The 21927-nt window shown below is 33.5% G+C and overlaps 3 protein-coding genes across 5 annotated transcripts; all 3 read left to right on the top strand.

Annotated features, from left to right (window-relative positions):
- Nucleotides 1–6343: 6343 nt before the first annotated feature.
- LOC111373614 (alpha-galactosidase 3-like) lies at nucleotides 6344–10773 on the top strand. Its single transcript, XM_022996168.1, has 15 exons — nucleotides 6344–6626; nucleotides 6871–6929; nucleotides 7344–7400; nucleotides 7482–7516; nucleotides 7734–7837; nucleotides 7984–8056; nucleotides 8196–8254; nucleotides 8325–8390; nucleotides 8501–8584; nucleotides 8939–9003; nucleotides 9110–9192; nucleotides 9377–9467; nucleotides 9573–9631; nucleotides 9948–10088; nucleotides 10341–10773. The coding sequence occupies exons 1-15, from the start codon at nucleotides 6415–6417 to the stop codon at nucleotides 10449–10451; spliced, it is 1299 nt and encodes a 432-aa protein (XP_022851936.1). The 5' UTR covers nucleotides 6344–6414; the 3' UTR covers nucleotides 10452–10773.
- A 3619-nt stretch (nucleotides 10774–14392) lies between these two features.
- Nucleotides 14393–16864, top strand: LOC111373613 (tRNA (guanine(26)-N(2))-dimethyltransferase-like). The gene is made up of 4 exons (XM_022996167.1): nucleotides 14393–15011; nucleotides 15952–16152; nucleotides 16233–16329; nucleotides 16631–16864. The coding sequence occupies exons 1-4, from the start codon at nucleotides 14452–14454 to the stop codon at nucleotides 16847–16849; spliced, it is 1077 nt and encodes a 358-aa protein (XP_022851935.1). The 5' UTR covers nucleotides 14393–14451; the 3' UTR covers nucleotides 16850–16864.
- A 1656-nt stretch (nucleotides 16865–18520) lies between these two features.
- LOC111373612 (tRNA (guanine(26)-N(2))-dimethyltransferase-like) lies at nucleotides 18521–21721 on the top strand. Of its 3 annotated transcripts, none has more exons than XM_022996166.1 (6): nucleotides 18521–19138; nucleotides 20079–20279; nucleotides 20360–20456; nucleotides 20758–20958; nucleotides 21032–21094; nucleotides 21204–21721. In XM_022996166.1, exons 1-6 carry the CDS (start codon nucleotides 18579–18581, stop codon nucleotides 21207–21209), a joined length of 1128 nt encoding a protein of 375 aa, XP_022851934.1. In that variant the 5' UTR covers nucleotides 18521–18578; the 3' UTR covers nucleotides 21210–21721. The 3 variants fall into 3 exon arrangements, with proteins under 3 accessions (XP_022851934.1, XP_022851933.1, XP_022851932.1); XM_022996165.1 differs by having other exon boundaries at nucleotides 21368–21528; XM_022996164.1 differs by having other exon boundaries at nucleotides 18522–19138; nucleotides 21381–21721.
- The last annotated feature ends 206 nt before the right edge of the window (nucleotides 21722–21927 follow it).

Genomic DNA, 21927 nt, shown 5'->3' with positions numbered 1-21927 from the left:
CATAACATGTTAAAAATTGTTAACATAGAAATAATTGGCCAAAATGAAAAGAAGTCGAGCAAGCAGAGTTGAATTCCTTAGGAAAAATGAAAGTGTTTGGACATATAGTGAGAACTCCTGAAAATATGATCTCCGTAGGAAACAAATGGGTCTTTGTAAAAAAAGAGAAATGAAAATAATGAAATTATAAGATACAAAACTTGATTTATAGTCTAAGATTTCTCACAAAGACATGGGACTAATTATTAGAAAATATATTCTTCCATAATGGATATCATCACTTTTAGATTTTTAATTAGTTTGACTGTACCAAAAAGACTCGCATGTAATTTCCTATCTATATGATTCAGTTGATAGTGAAATGTACCTGAAAATCCTCGGAGGACGTAAAATGTCATAAATGAATTATACATGTCCCATATATTTTCAATTAATTCACAAAGATCATTATACGGACTAAAATAATATAAACACGTGTGGTATAATTGTCTTAGCAAATATTTATTGAATGAATGTTATCAAAATGGTAATGTTTTCTTTTACATGTGTTTCATGAAAAAAACAAATATTGAATTTGCAATGTGACAGTTTATGCTAATGTTTTAATTATTATTGGAACTCTTGAATAGCTCAACAAAATTTCAGATTATTTAAAAAATAATTTTGAGATGAAAGATTTAAAAAAATAAAATTTTATCTTGAGATTTGCAAATTGAACATTTCTCTAAAGAATTATTTATTCATCAATCTTTATATACAAAAAATGTCCTAAAATGTGTTTATATGGATAAAGCAATACATTGGCATCCCCAATGGTAATTGGATCACTTGATATAGAAAAAGATCCATTCCATCCACTTAACGATGAAAAATAATATCTTAATGCAATTAGAGCTTTAATCTCTCGTGCAAATTGTACTTGACTTGAAATAGCTTTTTTTTTTTTTCCGTAAATCTCCTTACAAGTTATAGTTTTAAACTAACTTACAGGCGTTGAAATGATTTTAAGCGCATTTTTCATTCCTGAGAAGAACCATTGATTTGGAATTAACTTATTCTCAAAGTCGGGATCCTCTATAATAGAATCTGCAGATGCAAGTTATCTATCTAATCCATATAAAACTAAATCACAAATAAGATATGTGTTTACACATGAAGAAACGTCTATATCATGGGAATCAGTGAACCAAATCTTCACAACAATAGCTTCAAATCATTCTGAATTATTACAATCCATGAAGCAAGTTGAAAATGCGTATGGCTTGGGAATATGTCCTATCATATTTTATCAACATGCGGATTAACCTTTATGAAAGGTAGCCAACAATTTTGTTATGAATTCAATTCAATTTGTACTACACTCAAAGGAACCTATATCAAAGGGAATAGGACGAAACATATTTCTTCAAAATTTTTCTATACACATGAGCTTCAAAAGAATAATGACATCGATTTTCAACAAATTTGCTCAAAGTAGTAACATGATTGATTTATTTACAAAAACACCGTTAACATTTATATCCAAGGAATTAATACATGAGATTGGAATGCGTCAATTCAAAGATCTTCAATGAGCATCAAGGAGTGTAGATCCACTATTTTCCTTAGTATAGGTTTTGTTCCACTGAATTTTCTTGACAATATTTTAATGAGACAACATTTTCTTTATAATCCAAAATTTTAACAATTAATTGTAAAAAGATTTCCATTTGTTTGATGTTTTTATTGAATTTTTATCAAAAAAAATTTTTAACGAGACAATTATTGTACAAATAATCATCAACAGGGGTGTTATAAAATAGTAGTATAATTATGAATGATTATTTGGTCTTTTCAGAATACTTAAATAAGTCATATCTACTCTAAAAGAGATCTTCTATTCTAATTTCCTAACAATTGCATAATGTTCCAGAATAACCGCAATGATTTATATATATCAAAACTGATAAAAATATAATACACATATTCTTAAAGAAGCAAAAATTTATATCGTAATAGTATTCTACTTGAATATTGCTGCCTACAGCACAATTTTAGAAACATTGTTATTTTGATATCCTTGAAAAATACTATGTTCTCCAACAACAGCTTTATACATAGACTCCAAAAGAAATAAAATGGTACACAATTTTTTATTCTTGAAGAATAGTATAAAATTATTCAAGAAGTATATTCGTTTTATAGATTAGAAGTATAATTTTATACATGTCAATGTTACTAGAAGAATATTATTTTGTTGTTTTTAATGAAATAAAATTTATATAATCAATAGTTTTTAAAAATTTACTTAATGCTCCTGAAGAAGCATGTTCATATATTATTACATATTTGATTTCTTATATGTTATTAATTGTATTATTGAAATCTGATTTTGAAAACTAACCAAGGCATATATTAGGTTGGCGATCATGGCTATTATTGGTTGGGACTCTTCTCTCTCTTTTTACATAATTTATGTAATTGTAAATAAAAATGAAATTGGAGAAATGAGCTCGTCGAGATGATTGGTTTGTCAAGCTAGTTTATGTCCTTTTCAAGCATAAGAATGTAGTTTAAACAATGACGATTATGTGCTATTTTTTTTTCAGTGCCCTAATATGAGAGAGAGAGAGAGAGAGAGAGAGAGAGAGAGAGAAACCCACAAAATATTTTTTATTACAAAAAAAAAAAGCACTATGAAATGCGGAAGAGAGAGAGAGAGAGAGAGAGAGAGAGAGAGAGAGAGAGAGAGAGAGATTTGTGTCTATTCGGTTAAAGGGTAGTTACTTAAAAATGAATTCATGATCAAATATCTTAGATTTTTTTTTTTTTTGCCTCGACTTGTAGATCAAGTATTTAATGAATTGATTTCATCAATCTACTTGCATGAAATAAAAGTCTTAAAAAAAGAATTCATATGAAAAATTGACACATCCATTTGATACTCGATGGCTATAAGTTCATTTAAACTAAAAATGAATCATTTTGTTTCTTAAGATAATAATGAATAATATGTTAGTATAGAAGTAACTTATTTCAGTGCAATATATAAACTATGGTATTTTGCTAATAGCTTATAATTTGGGACTAGTTGGCTATGATGATGCAGTGCATTATTTAATCTACATGAAGCTTATCAACAAGTTATCCATTCACGTGTAGCTATTAAGATGATTTGTGGCAAACATTCACAAATGCATGATCAACTGTAACACTTGAGAAGTTGATTGACAAAATTACAAATCTCAAGTGATATTATGACGATGGAGAGTGCAAACGTGTCATACTCTTTCTTTTTGATCGATATTTTGTCATTTTCTGACAAGATTTTTAATAAGATAATTTTCAAAAAATATTTAAAAGAATAATGTATTATTTTTCCTTTACTAAATTTTTTTCAGTAAATTTTTAACGAAACATATTCTTTGTGTAATGGATAGTTATGGATGTCCATAATCTCTAAAACATTTATCATTAACTTCTACGGGTTCATACATTTGGTATGTTACAAATTCGATTTGAAACTCCCGAAGAGAACAATATGTAGATCTAATTTTCACAGACCATCATATTGTCTACGGTCAAATATGGATAGATAATATCTTGTACGAAGATAGTGATATTAGAGATATTGGTGCACAAGGTCTGAGTGAGATGATACAATGATTTATATTGATTAAAATCAAGGAGAATAGATATTCCCTTTTTCTTTTGTTCAGATTTTTGTCTCACTACATTTTTGTAAAATAAGATTTTTAACGAGACAATTCAAGGGAGAGTTGTAAAATGATTAGATTATGATGAATGATTATTTGTTCTACTCATGATATTTAAATAATAGTTTTACTTACCCTTGAAATCTGTGTCTTGATAGCTTGTAATTCTGATTAAATTTTTGTATATATAGATTCATTATTATAATGAAAGAAACAAATTTTTAGTTCTCTTTATTTTATTTTCTTCTCTTGTCTTATCTTCTCCTTTATTTTTTCTTAATTTTATAATACAAATTACTAGAAAAGTACAATAACAGATGATAGTTACATCTCAAATCAAGAATAAATTGTTTGGTATAACAGTTGCCTTGAATTGCCACAAAGCGGGAGATAGGGCATTGGGAGATCAAACTTCAACCCCTAGATTTGCAAACATATTATTAAAATCAAAGAACTGGTAAATCGGGCTAGTCTAATTTTCAATAAACTGAATGATTTAATCGGTTCTTAATAAGGTTAATTGCAATTCGATCACTAATCACGATCTGGACTAGTTAACCAGCTGATTGTTTGACCGAACCAATCAAATCATCTGGATTTAATAAGTATGGTTATATTTGTCATAGACTCTTATAGTTTTTACAATAGTTTAGCTTGCTTATAGAATTTGAACCAAATTGCGATTATGTTAAGGGCTATCGTAAAACTAACTTATTATAAGGGATTCATTAATATATATTAGATATCATTAGACTTCTTAGTTTTTCTAATACATTTTCTTTTGGAATACACATACACTACTATTTCAATAAAAAAAATTACAGAAAATAAAAATAAAAATCCACAACTAGTTCGAAACCCAAATATTAAACATAACAAAAAACTATACGTTATTTCCATATAAAATGGCATATGCCTCTCACATGTAGCAGGCTCCCACTTAATCTCATCGGGGAAGTATTCTTTTTGTACAGGCATCATCCATTAGGACAAGTGATGCAGTGAAATTGAAATATTAGGGACCAGTTTGCTCACTCTTAAATGTTGAAGACAAGTCACTACAAACACTAAAGGTTGTGGACGAATTCTGCAATTTTTCCAGAATAGATTTGTCCAGTCATAGATTTGCTTTAATGTTTTTTTAGGTTTCTGAAGTCATTTATTGCTCAGATAAATCAAACCGCCCCATCTTTTAGTATTCTTTATTGTTGGGTTTTTGGATCAACCAATCCTAAATGAAAAGCATAATATACAACAAACACAATTATGATGCCTTAAAAGGTAAAATACAATTCTTAAAATAAAGTATTAATAGATTTTTCAAATTAATATTTTAAAATAAAGAGTGGGTTTGATTCTTTGAATTTGGAGAGACAAATTTATTCTCTATAATTACATGCATTCAAAATAGTTTAATTTTCAATGCTCCATATATTATACAATTAAATAGTATATATATAAAGAAAATGGAGTGAAATAATTTGGAGGGAAGTTAGTAAAAATTAAAATAGAGAAAAATAATAAATAAATAAATAAATATTGGGAGTAGTAATATTATTGGTTCATTTGATATGACTTTTATTTTTACTTCTCGTGGAAGAAGTTTTGGAAAAAGCTATTTTAATTGTGGTTTAAAAAATAATTTTTAAAAGAACTTTCTATTTCAAAAATGTTTTTAGGTCCGTTTGCCATGGTTTTTTAACTTTTATTTTTGCTTCTTATAGAAGAGTTTTCGAAAGAAGTTATCTTACTTTTTGTTTGAAAATTAATTTTTGAAAGCATTTCTTATTCTAAAAGTTCTTTTAAAGAAAGCTATATTAAATTAGCTTTTTTTTAAAACTCTTATATCTAGAAGATTTTTTTTATATATAATTAGCCAAATGGGTACTTCAATGAAAATATTTTGAATTGATTTTCTCTAAAAGTTTTTCTAACTATTACTTTTATAAAATTAGTAGAACGAGCTCACAAGCAATTTCAAACGAATACTAAATACTAAAGATAAAGAGATTGTAATAATATTTATAAATTTTTACTCTCTAAAAATTTGTAGATGTTCTCTAAGCTGCAATATATTTTAAATATTTTCTTTAAACTATTTTAGGTGACATTTTTTATTAAAACGAACAATATAAGCAGATTCTACGTGATTTCTAACCAAAAAAACATTAAAAAAAAAATGCAAATTTCAATGTCGAGAGACGAAACGCGAAGTACTACACATATACGTATACATGGTATGCTGCGCCCCCGGGACATAGTCTAGTGGTGCAAAGGATATGAGTGAGGTTATCTCACACCTTGCTGGTAGCGGCAGTGTGGAGGTTCGATTCCTGAAATATGAAATTTGACTCCTTGTAGGCACAGTGTACATGCAACTCTTATTCCTTGGCCTATTGGGCCACATCCCGCGATTTACCTCCCTCACAAAGTTTTAGGAGCCGAGCAAAACATCCGCCAATCAGGTTTCGACAGACAATAGGCACCAAAGCACACAGTAAGTACAGGCACCCAATACAGAAAAACATGGCATAATCCAATAAAATAATCTTAATCCGACTAAGAATTGGGGTCCAACGATAGTGCACAGTAGATAATTTAAGAAATCTTGTTTATATATAATGGGCTCACCTATGCACTTTTTTCTTGTGCCTTACTCTCTTCTGAGGCAATAGCCAACATTCTTAGAAAACAAAGAAAAACTCAAGAAACATAATTAATGGCTAAGATCTCTGGCAATTTTGCCATGGCGTGTATACATGCAGCAATTCTGTTTGTATATGTCATGACTGTAGCAAATGCTGCAAGGGTGATGATGCCTCTACACCCTTATATGCGGGAACAAGAAAAGCCCGTCTCCAATATCTTCGATACTTCCAAGTATGGTATTTTACAGCTTGGCAATGGCTTGGCCAAGACTCCTCAGATGGGGTAATAATTTTCCCTTTATTTTGATTTTTTTATTTTTATTTTTGGAGACTTTAAAGATCAATTCTTGCAGGGGTAAATTTGAGCAACTAATAGGGGTTTTGATTCAAGATTTTCTGAATAAATGGATTTCCTGCATATGATTTTACATGATCCTTAATATTCAGCCGGTTTATAGTCAATTTATGGCAAAAATCCAGATTTTATGTAGTTATAAATAATTTGATTTGATTATTTTGCGTGACAGATGGAATAGCTGGAATTTCTTTGGCTGCAATATCAATGAAAAAGTTATCAAGGAAACAGGTTCTGCCTTGCCTTTGTTGTGATTGATATGCTTAGTAATAGAAAAGCTTGTCCCCAATATGAAAATACAAGCAGAATACAGTCCTTTAGAATTTGGGCTTAATATATGTTAGATTATCATGAGGCGGCTGGTATTGACTATCGATTATGTAAAATTTCAGTCAAGTGATTATAGTGCGTAACTTGATGTATTTTGGGCTTAGTTATCAATATTATACGATCTTTTATGGATCTTTCCTGCTGTCTGATACTAGAAGCAATGAGTTCTTTTGAATCCATTCAATTGCTTGTATCTATGTTGTTTTGCATAGTTCTTTCTTTACGTTTTCCGTTTTCTATATGAGAGCTAATGTTTTCTTACCCTTTATTTGTTCCCTGAAAAAAAAAATTTAACTTTATTTTGCTCTTCAACAGCTGATGCACTTATTTCAACTGGTTTGGCCAAATTAGGCTATAATTATGTGAATATAGGTAATCAACCAATCTGTTTCCCTAAATAGTTTCACGTCAAATCTTGGCATGTTCTTACATACTCAATGTTTTGAAATGCAGATGATTGCTGGTCCGAGCCATCACGGGATTCAGATGTAAATTTCCAGATCTATAACTTTGGTTCATTGTGATCCTAATATCACTAATTTCTATAGTTTACAATAGATCTTCTCCGTATATGTGATGCAATTTTTACCCCTTCTAAATTTTTTTTCCCTGATTTCCCTTTCTATTAGCTCGCGGGCTGAAAGATTAGAAATTGTTATGTTTTGTATTATGCTTATTCTTACTAAAGCTTGACTGCTTGTGCAGGGTCAACTAATTCCTGACCCTAAGACGTTTCCATCAGGAATTAAAGCTCTTGCTGATTATGTGCATTCTGAAGGCCTCAAGCTCGGTATCTACTCAGATGCAGGGTAGGGTGAATTCCTCACTGTCTTGTGAAAATTGTTCAAGTAATAGCATAAATCATCACTTGATTCTGAATGAGGAAAATATTCTGCCATTCTAGCTCTGTTTATATCATTTTACTTCCTACTGATTCATTAATTAAATTCCACAGGGCTTTCACATGTCAAAAGCGACCTGGATCACTTCAACATGAATATGATGATGCAGTTCTTTTTGCATCTTGGGTTTGTTCATTTTTCTTCTTTTACAGTTCTCTGTTTTCTCTCCATTTATGCTGGAATCGTTTTCCTTTTTGTTTTACTTTTATATTTGGGTGGGATTGAAGGGTTGGTTCATATATTAATTTTGTTCTTGGTTATTCAGGGTGTTGATTACTTGAAGTACGACAACTGTTTCAATCTGGGCATTGATCCAGAAGAAAGGTTGGTGTTTTGTTTATTTTCATATCTTGGTATATCTGGCTTCATCTAACTGTGGTCTCACAACTCTCAGATATCCACCAATGCGTGATGCAATAAATGCAACTGGACGCACAATATTCTATTCACTTTGCGAATGGTAGTTTCTATTGCTTTCAAGACTGCTATTTTTTTTAATGGTTCTGTCTAATGATTCGAAATCTTCACTTCGTACTAAGAAAACTCTCGACTTTCTTACAAATTTGGCAGGGGCGTGAATGACCCTGCCTTGTGGGCAGGCAAGATTGGAAACAGTTGGAGAACAACAAATGACATTAATGATTCATGGGCAAGGTTCTGAACTCCTGTACTTGAACTCTTAAAGTTTACATTTTTAGTTGTGCACGTGATAATAAATACATAAAACTATATTTTGGGATTTTCCCATTAAAAAGTTTGACATACAAAGGTTCCACCCACCCTTTCCCCACCTGAAATTAAATCCCTAGGTCCCCTTCTAGGGTATTGAATGTTTCATTCAAACTATTACCTCATCTGTTAGCCTAAAATAAGAAGAAAGAAATAAAAAGATTTAGAGAACTTATTTTTATTTTATTTTATTTTTTTAATTTTTTTCTGATTTTAAAATCCTGTTTATGCAACGTATTTCCTTTATTGATGTAGCCTTTCTTGCCCTTTCATTTTTAGCATGACTGAAATTGTCGATATCAATGACAAGTGGGCAGCCTATGCAGGACCTGGAGGATGGAATGGTAGGATTCTGATCTTTGTTCTGTAGTGTGAATGAAGATTCATCAGTGAATTCTGTGTATGAACTTCTTTAAACTTCCTTGTGATTTCTTTGACACTATTGGACAGATCCCGATATGTTAGAAGTTGGAAATGGGGGCATGACGTACCAGGAGTATCGAGCACATTTTAGCATTTGGGCCTTGATGAAGGTGCTCTTTTATAACAGTGAATATCCACAATCTTTTGTTTTTAGTCTCAAGCATGTCCTTATATTCTTTTAAATGAGCTTTATTGAAACAATTCTCAAATAATGCAGTTTGTTGGTGATCAGCACGAAAGAAACTGAAATTATCTGACACTAATGAACTAAATGCTGTTTACTTGAATGTGCAGTCACCGCTTTTGATTGGTTGTGATGTAAGAAACATGAGTGCAGAGACATTTGAAATTCTAAGCAACGAGGAGGTTATTGCGGTAAACCAAGGTAAATTCCTTGTTTTCATTCTGTTTTGCATTCTCTTTCTCGGGAGGAGAGAGTTAATAACAACATCGTCTTTAAAAATAAAAATAAAAATCTTATTTCTTGTAGATCATCTTGGGGTTCAAGGAAGGAAAGTTTTTGCTTACGGGCCTGATGGCTGCTATCAGGTACGTGCATTATGCACCTCTGTATATTTTGTTCTTGCTTTTATGAACCAAACACTCTGTATCATTTTTTTTTCTTGCATTGTCTACCCCCTGTATTTTTTGCTCTAATCCATGGAATGTTTATAGGTTAAACTCATACGTTTGTGAAGCTTATCAATTGAGGATTCAGCCTTTTCTAATCTCTCGATTATATAATCCAACCTAAGATACTTGTGGGAACAAACTTTTTTTCTTTGTGTAAACAAAATGAATTGTCATGAGGGGGTTCTTACCTTTTGTAATTTGTAACATTACATGATATTAATTTTGTTTTCAGATTTGGGCTGGTCCCCTGTCCGGGCAACGTTTGGTTGTTGCATTATGGAATAGATGTTCAAAAACTGCTACTATTACCGCTAAATGGCCTTCACTTGGACTTGAATCTTCTATCATCGTCTCAGTAAGAGATTTGTGGAAGGTGAGCAATGTTTTTCTTCATAATCTTATAGGTAAAGCACGTCATGTTTGTGTGAGGTGCAACTAATATATTAGAAAACAGTGTCTGGGTCCTTGATTTTCTTTGAGACTTCTACTTTGATCTATGTACCAAGTTTGCTATGGACAGTGTAAAGAATTTTAGCCTACCCACCAATCCACCATAAGAAGTTCCCCTTCACTGAATTGCATATATGATGGTTTCTTTGACACTTCCTGTTGTTATTGGTTGCAGCACGAGTTTGTTTCTCAGAATTCAAAGTCCTCATTCAGTGCACGAGTTGATGCTCATGCCTGCGAAATGTACATTTTTACTCCAACGATGGAAACTCACTCGGCAACTTAATCAGATGATTAGAGAGAGCTTTATTTCTTGGTACAACCTGTTTGGGAAGTTGATAGCCAAGTTATGTGCAGAAACAAATAATTTTACTGAAGATGAAGAGTAGAACCTTAGGCATTTATGTTGTATTGTGTGATTCATGGTTGCTATCTCAGCTTCTAATGGAGCTCAGAAGATGGGCAATTTAGCTTGTAATCATGAATAAGTTAGAACAGTTAGCAGTCTGTACTGCAATTATAGAGAGTCATAGGATTGAGATTGGAAGTTTTCACACTGTTGATTGTATGATTTGTTACTTTGTCAGTTAAATATTGTATTTCTATTAGGCTGTATCTCTCTCTCTCTCTCTCTCTCTCTCTCTCTCTCTGTGGAGTGTCTTCACTGCAAATCCTCCATTGGCTTTTTTTTTTTTTTTTTTTTTTTTTTTTTTTTTTTTTTTTTTTTTTTTTTTTTTTTTTTTTTTTTTTTTTTTTTTTTTTTTTTTTTTTTTTTTTTTTTTTTTTTTTTTTTTTTTTTTTTTTTTTTTTTTTTTTTTTTTTTTTTTATAAATAAAGTGCCTAATCAACCCATCTTATAGAAGTAGTGAATGAAGTGAAATTAAGAGCTTTGCCACTTTGTTCCCATTTCGAGAAATAAAACAACACCAACCAAAGCCCACTTTGTTTACATGGACTATAATATCACTTCGCACTCGAGAGTTCAGAACAAGAGAGAAGTTAGACGATAGACTTTGGATAATTCAGAGTGCGTCCCATTCAGCGTAAGGAAGTTTATAAACTACAATCCATTCTCCAGAAATTTATGTTAACTGTTTTCAAATATGGTAGGGGTGGTGTGGGTAGAGTGGCTCGTGGAATCGACTATGCTACTCGTTTGGGCTTGATCCATAGACTGCTCGACCTTGTCTAGAGATAAGCCCCAAACTGAGCCGAGTCAAGCCAAGCCGAAAAAAATTGACCAGCTGAATTAGGCTCGGCTCACTACTCCCCTCTAGTCGTGGACTTCTGTGACCAAACGGTCATATTATGAATAGTGATATTACATTTTGAATAATTCTGATAGCGAGCCAACGGTCAAATTTATTATTATTATTATTATTATTACTATTTTTTTTTTTGAGAATTATTATTTTTTTCGCCTATAATAACCTCATCTATCACTATATTCTAAGTTTCTCATTAAATTGTTGTAATTTAAATTTATACTTAGTTTTAGCACTTCAATCTAGATTTTACAAATTTGTTCTTTTATTGTGCCATTCCTTCTACGTACTACATTTTCTCTACATTCTACCTGTCTTATTCAATTTCTTATTTTATTCAAAATTCAAATAGATCACAATAGTTATTTGGAGATTGATGAGTTTGAAGAAATGTTTGATGCTCCAAAACACCACAAAGTGTTGCTTTGTCTCCGCTATTCGTCTCGATTTTAGTGGTTCTAATGACATTTCAATTCCAGTTGATTTGGCAATCAAGATGTGCATGAACTCAATTAATTTGGATGACATAAAGGAAACAGGGAAGCATACAATAGGCTCAACCGATAAATGAAGAATAGAGAAACAAATTGTGAAGTATTGGGAACACATAAAAATTGTGTTCACAAGTCAAGTAAACGACAAACAATAATATGCAAGTATTGTAGGGACCGCAATAGGTCGATTCGACTATCAAGCTCAGCTCAACCCAATGGATGAGACGAGCTTGGCTGGTGTGGACTTGAGTCGAGCTTGAGCTCGTCTCCTATTCAAATATTCCGATTAGCTTTAGCTCGTGGGCCTCATGAGTCCAGTAATCCAAGAGTTGGCTCTTTTTTGAGAAAAATAAAAAATAAATTAACAAAATAAGTCTAAAAATGAGAATTAAAAAAAAATAATAAATAAAATAAGTCCAAAAATGAGAAATTAAAAACGAGGTTACTGGAAACAAGTTGGATCGTAGATTCATACCCACAATCAAGCTCATGGGCCTAACGATCCAAGCGAGCACCATTAGTTAAAAAATTGTGAGTCCGACTCGGCTCGTCTCAAAATGAGCCCAGGTCACCCATGGTTCATACCTATGATCCATCGAGCCTATGAGCTAACCCTAATGATAACTCCAATAATAACCACTATAACTCACTATCTAGATAAATTGTGAATAATGCATAAAAAGATTATTGTTTTTTGAATTAATTGAATTTTCACATAATGCTACTAATATTTTTGATGATTTAATGGGCACTATAAAAAATTTCATTGTGAGAATAAAATTCGAAATTCTACGTTTAACAACTCAAAGTTTAATAAAACAGTAATTGATAAATTAGCTAGGATTTTTAATCCCGATTTTGGTGGTATTCTTTTTTATATCCATTGTATTTGTAATCGTGCAAGATGGGATAAATTAATTCAAAATGAGTTCGACAAAAATAGGAAAGTTCTAATCTTTATTACGATAACACCTAGTAAAAAACAAGCTTTTGATAATGGTAGAGCCAGTACATGCAAAAAGGTTTAGACTTGATTTATTTTTGGAGAACAAACTTGAAACAATATTCAATTGTTTCACTTATCGTACTGTGACGTCAGAGTCTACTTTTAGTGTAGATGGCAAAATTTTGTTTAAGTAGAGATCAAGACTCATATAAAATGATTTGGAAGATGTAGAGTTTTGACTCCAAGATAATTATGCCTAAATAATATCTGACTAGGTAAATGACATTTGGTACGTAATTTGTAATTTTTTTTTATTATTCACTTTTAAAAGAGTTGTACATGTAAACGTATATCCAAAAAACTTTTTAAAAACAAGACACTTTTTATTTTAGAGAATCAATACTTAAAAATAAATTTCAAGAGACTCTTTATTTTAACTTTTTAAAATAGAGAGTGTGTTTGACTCTCCAAATTTAGAGAGCCTAACTCACTCTCTATTCTAAATGTATAATGATTGCATTTAATATATTACAAATTTCAATGCTCTATAATTTAAATATAGTTAAATAAAACATGTGGAGAATTACTAAATGTTCTTTGGAAAAAATAAAAATAAAGAATCAAAGTAGAGAGCTTATTGAAGTACATAAAAAAAATCACTCTCTAAATTTAAAGATGCTCTCTATTATGCATACGGTGTTTAAAGTGCTCTCTATTTTATCATCCATCTACAATTCTACCCATAATCATCATTCTAAAATCCAAAAATCCAAGGATAGAATTCAAAAGAGTTCTCCTGATTGGCGACTGCTATTAATTAAATTATTATATGATAAACCAATTATACTTAATAGTTAATACTTAAATAGATGAGCACTTGAGGAGGGCTAGAAACGTCAAGATGAGCAAGACACCATTTGTAAAACAGAAAAATTTTGGGAGGACCACTGACGTAGAAAACTTATACGAAAACTGAAAACTTTTTGGAGAGGAGATTTGAGAATTTTGAATTGAAGAAGACAACTTACCTTTTGGTTGAATCGATCCCTTCAATTTCCTTCTTGCAGTGTCCGATCAATTTCCTTAATGGCTTAATTTTCTGTTTGGTGCTAGGCTTAGATGGGCATGGACTACGGGTATTACTAAGAGTTTTGAGACCTTGGGCCAAGACATATTTTTTGAGGCTCTGGGCAGTTGCCTAGCTGGCTTAGCCCTAAGGCGGGCCTTGCTAAACTCTACTCATAAGCTCATGAATTTAGGGGCGAGCCAAGCCTCGGACACAAGCGAAGTTCATATCCAGACTAGTGCTTACATGGTTAAAGCCAAGCCACTCCTAAAGGAATAATTCTACTTATACACCTAAAAGTGTATCGAATTGTTTACCTCCTCTCACATGCATGTGAGACCTATGTGATTAAAAAAATTTCAAAATATGGTTTCCGTCCTCCTATTATGATTAATCGATAAGAAATTAGGTAAAAAAATTTGATACATGTAGCATCCTTCTAAAGTTTGTTGATTGAGAAGTAGATAGTCTCTTAGAATTACTGTAATTCCTCGTTTCTTGTACACTTTCCCGCCATGTTATCTCTTTCCCTTAAACCCGTAACCCCTTTTACCCACCAAACCCCCAAATTCCCAACCTCAACAAAATGCTGCATATCTGAAAGGGGTCACTGCTTTGACATCGGCGACACCTTCTTCCGCCATGAGAGCGCCACTGGCCGCGACCTCGGTGTGCTCGCAGCTGCCATTTACAAGAAATCACACAATGCCCTCCGTGTGCTCGACGCAATGTGCGGCTGTGGAATCAGATCTTTACGCTATCTGGCGGAGGCTGATGCTGATTTTGTGATGGCTAATGATGCGAATGAGGAATATGGGAGTGTTATTACGGGTAATTTGGAGAGGGCGGGTAAGGGGTATGGAGAAAATAAGAGATGGGTTATTACGCATTCGGATGCGAACCGGGTTTTGACAGAGTGTTATTTGAGGAGGGATTACTTTGATTTTATTGATATTGATTCGTTTGGTAGTGATTCGAGTTTCTTGAGGTCTGCTTTGGGTGCTGTGAAATTGGATGGGCTTTTATACCTCACTTCCACTGATGGTTTCTCTTCTGGTGGACACCGGCCTCTACAGTAAGATAAAATACTTGTGTAATTGATTCGATAAGTTTCTTGAATACCTTTCAATATGCTGATCTTCAGGAAGTTGTTTTATCTATTGACAATTTTTATCATATGCTAAACTTGTATTTTGCTTAGGTATGATAGTGTATCGGTGATTGCCTAGTGTTTTAGCTGAAAGAAAATTAAGAAAAATAAGGAAATGATTGATTTTGGAGGAATTTTGTAAGGTTTGCTATTTGTTATGCCATTGTGTTGTTTAATCAGATGAAAAATTTCATATGGTATTCCGTGTATATTAACTTGTGATTGTATGGCTTAGCCAAATGTCGCCAGTTGGAAAATTTTGGGGCAGATGATGTTGATTCACCAATGTGAGATTTCTGATGGAGTTTAATGCTTTACATCCCAGTATTTAGAGGGTATCAAGTTTTGATTATCTTGATGTCTCGTTCTACATGTTTCAAAATTTTTATTCTTTTAAGATTCTATTAGTATCATCAAAATTGGGAGCCCTTTTATGAGCTTATCAACTTCGGCCTCTACCTACTGCACAATGTTTTGTTTCTTGTTGGTTCGTGTTCTTTAACTTGAAAAAACTCCTCTTTTCCTGCAGCTCTTGTTCATTTGATGTCAATGTAATTTTAGTAGAGCAGTGTAGTTGTGGTACATCACACCCCTACTGAATTATATTCCTGGTTTTGCCTACTTCTGAGTGCTAGTGTAAACGGTTATTTTGAAACTACTGGGACAACACTATATACTTCCCAAAATTAAATGACTACAGCACAATTTAGTTTAGATTTTTTGATGATTGCCAGTTATAGTTGAGGTTTCTATGATTTATTTGAGTGTGCTGATTGAATGAATTTGAGTGTTTTTGCTTCCAAATCTTTTGGAAACACGATTGTAATAGGTTTTTTTTTTTTTTTTTTTGTTAATCACTTCCCAGCTCTTTGGCTGCATATGGAGCTTATGTTCGGCCTATGCCTTACTCGAATGAGATTGGTTTAAGAATGCTTATTGGTGGAGCTGTAAGGGAGGCTTCTGTTTTGGGTTATCATGTTGCACCACTTTTCTCATACTATTCGTACCACGGGCCCATCTTTCGAGCAATGCTTCGTGTTAGGCGTGGGAAGCATCCCGATAACAGGTCTTAGATCACTGTGATTTTGTTGATTTCCTCCTTTGTTTTACCTTTCTGAATCTTGAATATATTGCTGCTTGTTACAGGCACTACAGTTTCATCAGTTACTGCAGTCGATGTGGAAATTCTTATGCAATTTCATGGGATAAACTTAGTGCAATTGGCTGCTCTTGCAATGCAAACGTACGCCTTCTGTTCCTCTTGTTACATTCTAGGCTTACAAATATATGAAAGGTATCCCGTACTGTTGAGTGTTGGCAATGTCTCTAATCATGTATACTTTGACATTCTAGTAGACCATCCAAGTATCATTCTTGAATGCCCGAGCATCGGGCTGCACACTTTCTTTATCTTAAAAATCTAACCATTGCTCTTAGAATCACCATGCTTTCTTCATGAATTCTTCTTTATTTATTTTTTAGATGATACAAGAACACACAGCAGTTTATGCATTCATTGGGGTTTGATGGATACTTCTTTTCAGGTTCCGGGTTCACTCATTGTTTCTGGGCCTCTCTGGACTGGACCTCTTCACAGTGCACCCTTTCTTACTGAAATGCTAAATTTGGCTGAGCAATGGGGTTGGACGGGCAATGGCACAGGAAAACAACTCGAAAAGTTGTTAAATCAGATGATGGATGAAAGTGACCCTAAATTGCCTTTTGGATACATCAAACTAGACGAGGTATTCAAGACATTGTAATATCATATTGTTTTTGCTGGATTCTCTATTCATCTAATCTTTTTCCCTTTCTCAGGGATTTTGGTGGTATTCTTTTTTATATCCATTGTATTTGTAATCGTGCAAGATGGGATAAATTAATTCAAAACGAGTTCGACAGAAATAGGAAAGTTCTAATCTTTATTACGATAACACTTAGTAAAAAACAAGCTTTTGATAATGGTAGAGCCAGTACATGCAAAAAGGTTTAGACTTGATTTATTTTTGGAGAACAAACTTGAAACAATATTCAATTGTTTCACTTATCGTACTGTGACGTCAGAGTCTACTTTTAGTGTAGATGGCAAAATTTTGTTTAAGTAGAGATCAAGACTCATATAAAATGATTTGGAAGATGTAGAGTTTTGACTCCAAGATAATTATGCCTAAATAATATCTGACTAGGTAAATGACATTTGGTACGTAATTTGTAATTTTTTTTTATTATTCACTTTTAAAAGAGTTGTACATGTAAACGTATATCCAAAAAACTTTTTAAAAACAAGACACTTTTTATTTTAGAGAATCAATACTTAAAAATAAATTTCAAGAGACTCTTTATTTTAACTTTTTAAAATAGAGAGTGTGTTTGACTCTCCAAATTTAGAGAGCCTAACTCACTCTCTATTCTAAATGTATAATGATTGCATTTAATATATTACAAATTTCAATGCTCTATAATTTAAATATAGTTAAATAAAACATGTGGAGAATTACTAAATGTTCTTTGGAAAAAATAAAAATAAAGAATCAAAGTAGAGAGCTTATTGAAGTACATAAAAAAAATCACTCTCTAAATTTAAAGATGCTCTCTATTATGCATACGGTGTTTAAAGTGCTCTCTATTTTATCATCCATCTACAATTCTACCCATAATCATCATTCTAAAATCCAAAAATCCAAGGATAGAATTCAAAAGAGTTCTCCTGATTGGCGACTGCTATTAATTAAATTATTATATGATAAACCAATTATACTTAATAGTTAATACTTAAATAGATGAGCACTTGAGGAGGGCTAGAAACGTCAAGATGAGCAAGACACCATTTGTAAAACAGAAAAATTTTGGGAGGACCACTGACGTAGAAAACTTATACGAAAACTGAAAACTTTTTGGAGAGGAGATTTGAGAATTTTGAATTGAAGAAGACAACTTACCTTTTGGTTGAATCGATCCCTTCAATTTCCTTCTTGCAGTGTCCGATCAATTTCCTTAATGGCTTAATTTTCTGTTTGGTGCTAGGCTTAGATGGGCATGGACTACGGGTATTACTAAGAGTTTTGAGACCTTGGGCCAAGACATATTTTTTGAGGCTCTGGGCAGTTGCCTAGCTGGCTTAGCCCTAAGGCAGGCCTTGCTAAACTCTACTCATAAGCTCATGAATTTAGGGGCAAGCCAAGCCTCGGACACAAGCGAAGTTCATATCCAGACTAGTGCTTACATGGTTAAAGCCAAGCCACTCCTAAAGGAATAATTCTACTTATACACCTAAAAGTGTATCGAATTGTTTACCTCCTCTCACATGCATGTGAGACCTATGTGATTAAAAAAATTTCAAAATATGGTTTCCGTCCTCCTATTATGATTAATCGATAAGAAATTAGGTAAAAAAATTTGATACATGTAGCATCCTTCTAAAGTTTGTTGATTGAGAAGTAGATAGTCTCTTAGAATTACTGTAATTCCTCGTTTCTTGTACACTTTCCCGCCATGTTATCTCTTTCCCTTAAACCCGTAACCCCTTTTACCCACCAAACCCCCAAATTCCCAACCTCAACAAAATGCTGCATATCTGAAAGGGGTCACTGCTTTGACATCGGCGACACCTTCTTCCGCCATGAGAGCGCCACTGGCCGCGACCTCGGTGTGCTCGCAGCTGCCATTTACAAGAAATCACACAATGCCCTCCGTGTGCTCGACGCAATGTGCGGCTGTGGAATCAGATCTTTACGCTATCTGGCGGAGGCTGATGCTGATTTTGTGATGGCTAATGATGCGAATGAGGAATATGGGAGTGTTATTACGGGTAATTTGGAGAGGGCGGGTAAGGGGTATGGAGAAAATAAGAGATGGGTTATTACGCATTCGGATGCGAACCGGGTTTTGACAGAGTGTTATTTGAGGAGGGATTACTTTGATTTTATTGATATTGATTCGTTTGGTAGTGATTCGAGTTTCTTGAGGTCTGCTTTGGGTGCTGTGAAATTGGATGGGCTTTTATACCTCACTTCCACTGATGGTTTCTCTTCTGGTGGACACCGGCCTCTACAGTAAGATAAAATACTTGTGTAATTGATTCGATAAGTTTCTTGAATACCTTTCAATATGCTGATCTTCAGGAAGTTGTTTTATCTATTGACAATTTTTATCATATGCTAAACTTGTATTTTGCTTAGGTATGATAGTGTATCGGTGATTGCCTAGTGTTTTAGCTGAAAGAAAATTAAGAAAAATAAGGAAATGATTGATTTTGGAGGAATTTTGTAAGGTTTGCTATTTGTTATGCCATTGTGTTGTTTAATCAGATGAAAAATTTCATATGGTATTCCGTGTATATTAACTTGTGATTGTATGGCTTAGCCAAATGTCGCCAGTTGGAAAATTTTGGGGCAGATGATGTTGATTCACCAATGTGAGATTTCTGATGGAGTTTAATGCTTTACATCCCAGTATTTAGAGGGTATCAAGTTTTGATTATCTTGATGTCTCGTTCTACATGTTTCAAAATTTTTATTCTTTTAAGATTCTATTAGTATCATCAAAATTGGGAGCCCTTTTATGAGCTTATCAACTTCTGCCTCTACCTACTGCACAATGTTTTGTTTCTTGTTGGTTCGTGTTCTTTAACTTGAAAAAACTCCTCTTTTCCTGCAGCTCTTGTTCATTTGATGTCAATGTAATTTTAGTAGAGCAGTGTAGTTGTGGTACATCACACCCCTACTGAATTATATTCCTGGTTTTGCCTACTTCTGAGTGCTAGTGTAAACGGTTATTTTGAAACTACTGGGACAACACTATATACTTCCCAAAATTAAATGACTACAGCACAATTTAGTTTAGATTTTTTGATGATTGCCAGTTATAGTTGAGGTTTCTATGATTTATTTGAGTGTGCTGATTGAATGAATTTGAGTGTTTTTGCTTCCAAATCTTTTGGAAACACGATTGTAATAGGTTTTTTTTTTTTTTTTTTTGTTAATCACTTCCCAGCTCTTTGGCTGCATATGGAGCTTATGTTCGGCCTATGCCTTACTCGAATGAGATTGGTTTAAGAATGCTTATTGGTGGAGCTGTAAGGGAGGCTTCTGTTTTGGGTTATCATGTTGCACCACTTTTCTCATACTATTCGTACCACGGGCCCATCTTTCGAGCAATGCTTCGTGTTAGGCGTGGGAAGCATCCCGATAACAGGTCTTAGATCACTGTGATTTTGTTGATTTCCTCCTTTGTTTTACCTTTCTGAATCTTGAATATATTGCTGCTTGTTACAGGCACTACAGTTTCATCAGTTACTGCAGTCGATGTGGAAATTCTTATGCAATTTCATGGGATAAACTTAGTGCAATTGGCTGCTCTTGCAATGCAAACGTACGCCTTCTGTTCCTCTTGTTACATTCTAGGCTTACAATTATATGAAAGGTATCCCGTACTGTTGAGTGTTGGCAATGTCTCTAATCATGTATACTTTGACATTCTAGTAGACCATCCAAGTATCATTCTTGAATGTACGAGCATCGGGCTGCACACTTTCTTTATCTTAAAAATCTAACCATTGCTCTTAGAATCACCATGCTTTCTTCATGAATTCTTCTTTATTTATTTTTTAGATGATACAAGAACACACAGCAGTTTATGCATTCATTGGGGTTTGATGGATACTTCTTTTCAGGTTCCGGGTTCACTCATTGTTTCTGGGCCTCTCTGGACTGGACCTCTTCACAGTGCACCCTTTCTTACTGAAATGCTAAATTTGGCTGAGCAATGGGGTTGGACGGGCAATGGCACAGGAAAACAACTCGAAAAGTTGTTAAATCAGATGATGGATGAAAGTGACCCTAAATTGCCTTTTGGATACATCAAACTAGACGAGGTATTCAAGACATTGTAATATCATATTGTTTTTGCTGGATTCTCTATTCATCTAATCTTTTTCCCTTTCTCAGGTAGCAAGTCGTGCAAAGGTTAATTCTCCTTCTCTAGGTACCGTTTTGAGCATCCTGCACAAGGTATTTTCTTGGCACATTTTCTAATCACTGAATTTCCACTATCAACATTTAGTTTTAACAACTGTCTTTTCGGATGAGGAAATAAAGCTGTGCCTTCTGATTTGAATAGAACTGATTCCACAACAAATTAGAAGCTCTTAATCTTGGAACTCTTACTGGTGTTTAAAAGCCCCTTTGCATATATCTATTGACAAGTCTGAGCCCCACTGCTGCTGGGATATATGGATTTTTGTTGTTCTAATCTCATTTATAACTGTTGCGTATAATCCGGAGGGAGTGGTTGCAGGAGGGATATGCAGCTAGCAGGTCACACATTGCCTCAAATGCAATTAAGACCGACTGCCTTATGGCTGATTGTGTTAGGATTGTGAAGGAACTCCAACAGTGTACAGCGAGTGAGAACGAGAAGTATCAGCGAGTTGTCGAGGCATGAATTGCCCAAGGAATGCTTTACTCTTGTGATACAGGGTCTAGACCAGAATCCCAAGTTGCTGTGGCAGCCATTTTTTTTTATTAGAAAAGTTCAATCTGATTACTCTGTATACTTGTACAGCAACTCGTGTGATTGATCTTCAAAATATTTGATTTCTACATCTGGTGCAATATTCATGAACATGGATCTTGATACATCGCCGCTTTGAGACGCCGTTGTAAAATAAAATTGAAATTGGAATCTGCAAAAGAAAATAGGGCAGCCATTCTGTCGCACATTTTCATTTCTGGGACGCAGAGATCTCAATCACCAATTCGCTTGAAAAGCATTACTCCAAAGATTGCAATATTTCTCACATCAAGGGCATTCTTTTTCGTACATATCACTTGTGTATTTTCAG

This window comes from Olea europaea, unplaced genomic scaffold, assembly GCF_002742605.1.
Source record: "Olea europaea var. sylvestris unplaced genomic scaffold, O_europaea_v1 scaffold1147, whole genome shotgun sequence".
Taxonomy (NCBI): Eukaryota; Viridiplantae; Streptophyta; class Magnoliopsida; order Lamiales; family Oleaceae; genus Olea; species Olea europaea.
The sequence above is the reverse complement of the archived record's forward strand: the minus strand, read 5'-3'. Positions and strand labels throughout refer to the sequence as shown.

Coding starts and splice junctions, on each gene's coding strand:
- LOC111373612 (XM_022996164.1), top strand. CDS start 18,579: ATGTTATCTCTTTCCCTTAAACCCGTAACCCCTTTTACCCACCAAACC. Junction 20,280..20,359: donor GGGAAGCATCCCGATAACAG/GTCTTAGATCAC, acceptor TGCTTGTTACAG/GCACTACAGTTTCATCAGTT. Junction 21,095..21,380: donor TTTTGAGCATCCTGCACAAG/GTATTTTCTTGG, acceptor GAGTGGTTGCAG/GAGGGATATGCAGCTAGCAG.
- LOC111373613 (XM_022996167.1), top strand. CDS start 14,452: ATGTTATCTCTTTCCCTTAAACCCGTAACCCCTTTTACCCACCAAACC. Junction 16,153..16,232: donor GGGAAGCATCCCGATAACAG/GTCTTAGATCAC, acceptor TGCTTGTTACAG/GCACTACAGTTTCATCAGTT. Junction 16,330..16,630: donor GCTGCTCTTGCAATGCAAAC/GTACGCCTTCTG, acceptor ACTTCTTTTCAG/GTTCCGGGTTCACTCATTGT.
- LOC111373614 (XM_022996168.1), top strand. CDS start 6,415: ATGGCTAAGATCTCTGGCAATTTTGCCATGGCGTGTATACATGCAGCA. Junction 9,004..9,109: donor AGGACCTGGAGGATGGAATG/GTAGGATTCTGA, acceptor ACTATTGGACAG/ATCCCGATATGTTAGAAGTT. Junction 9,193..9,376: donor GCATTTGGGCCTTGATGAAG/GTGCTCTTTTAT, acceptor TTGAATGTGCAG/TCACCGCTTTTGATTGGTTG.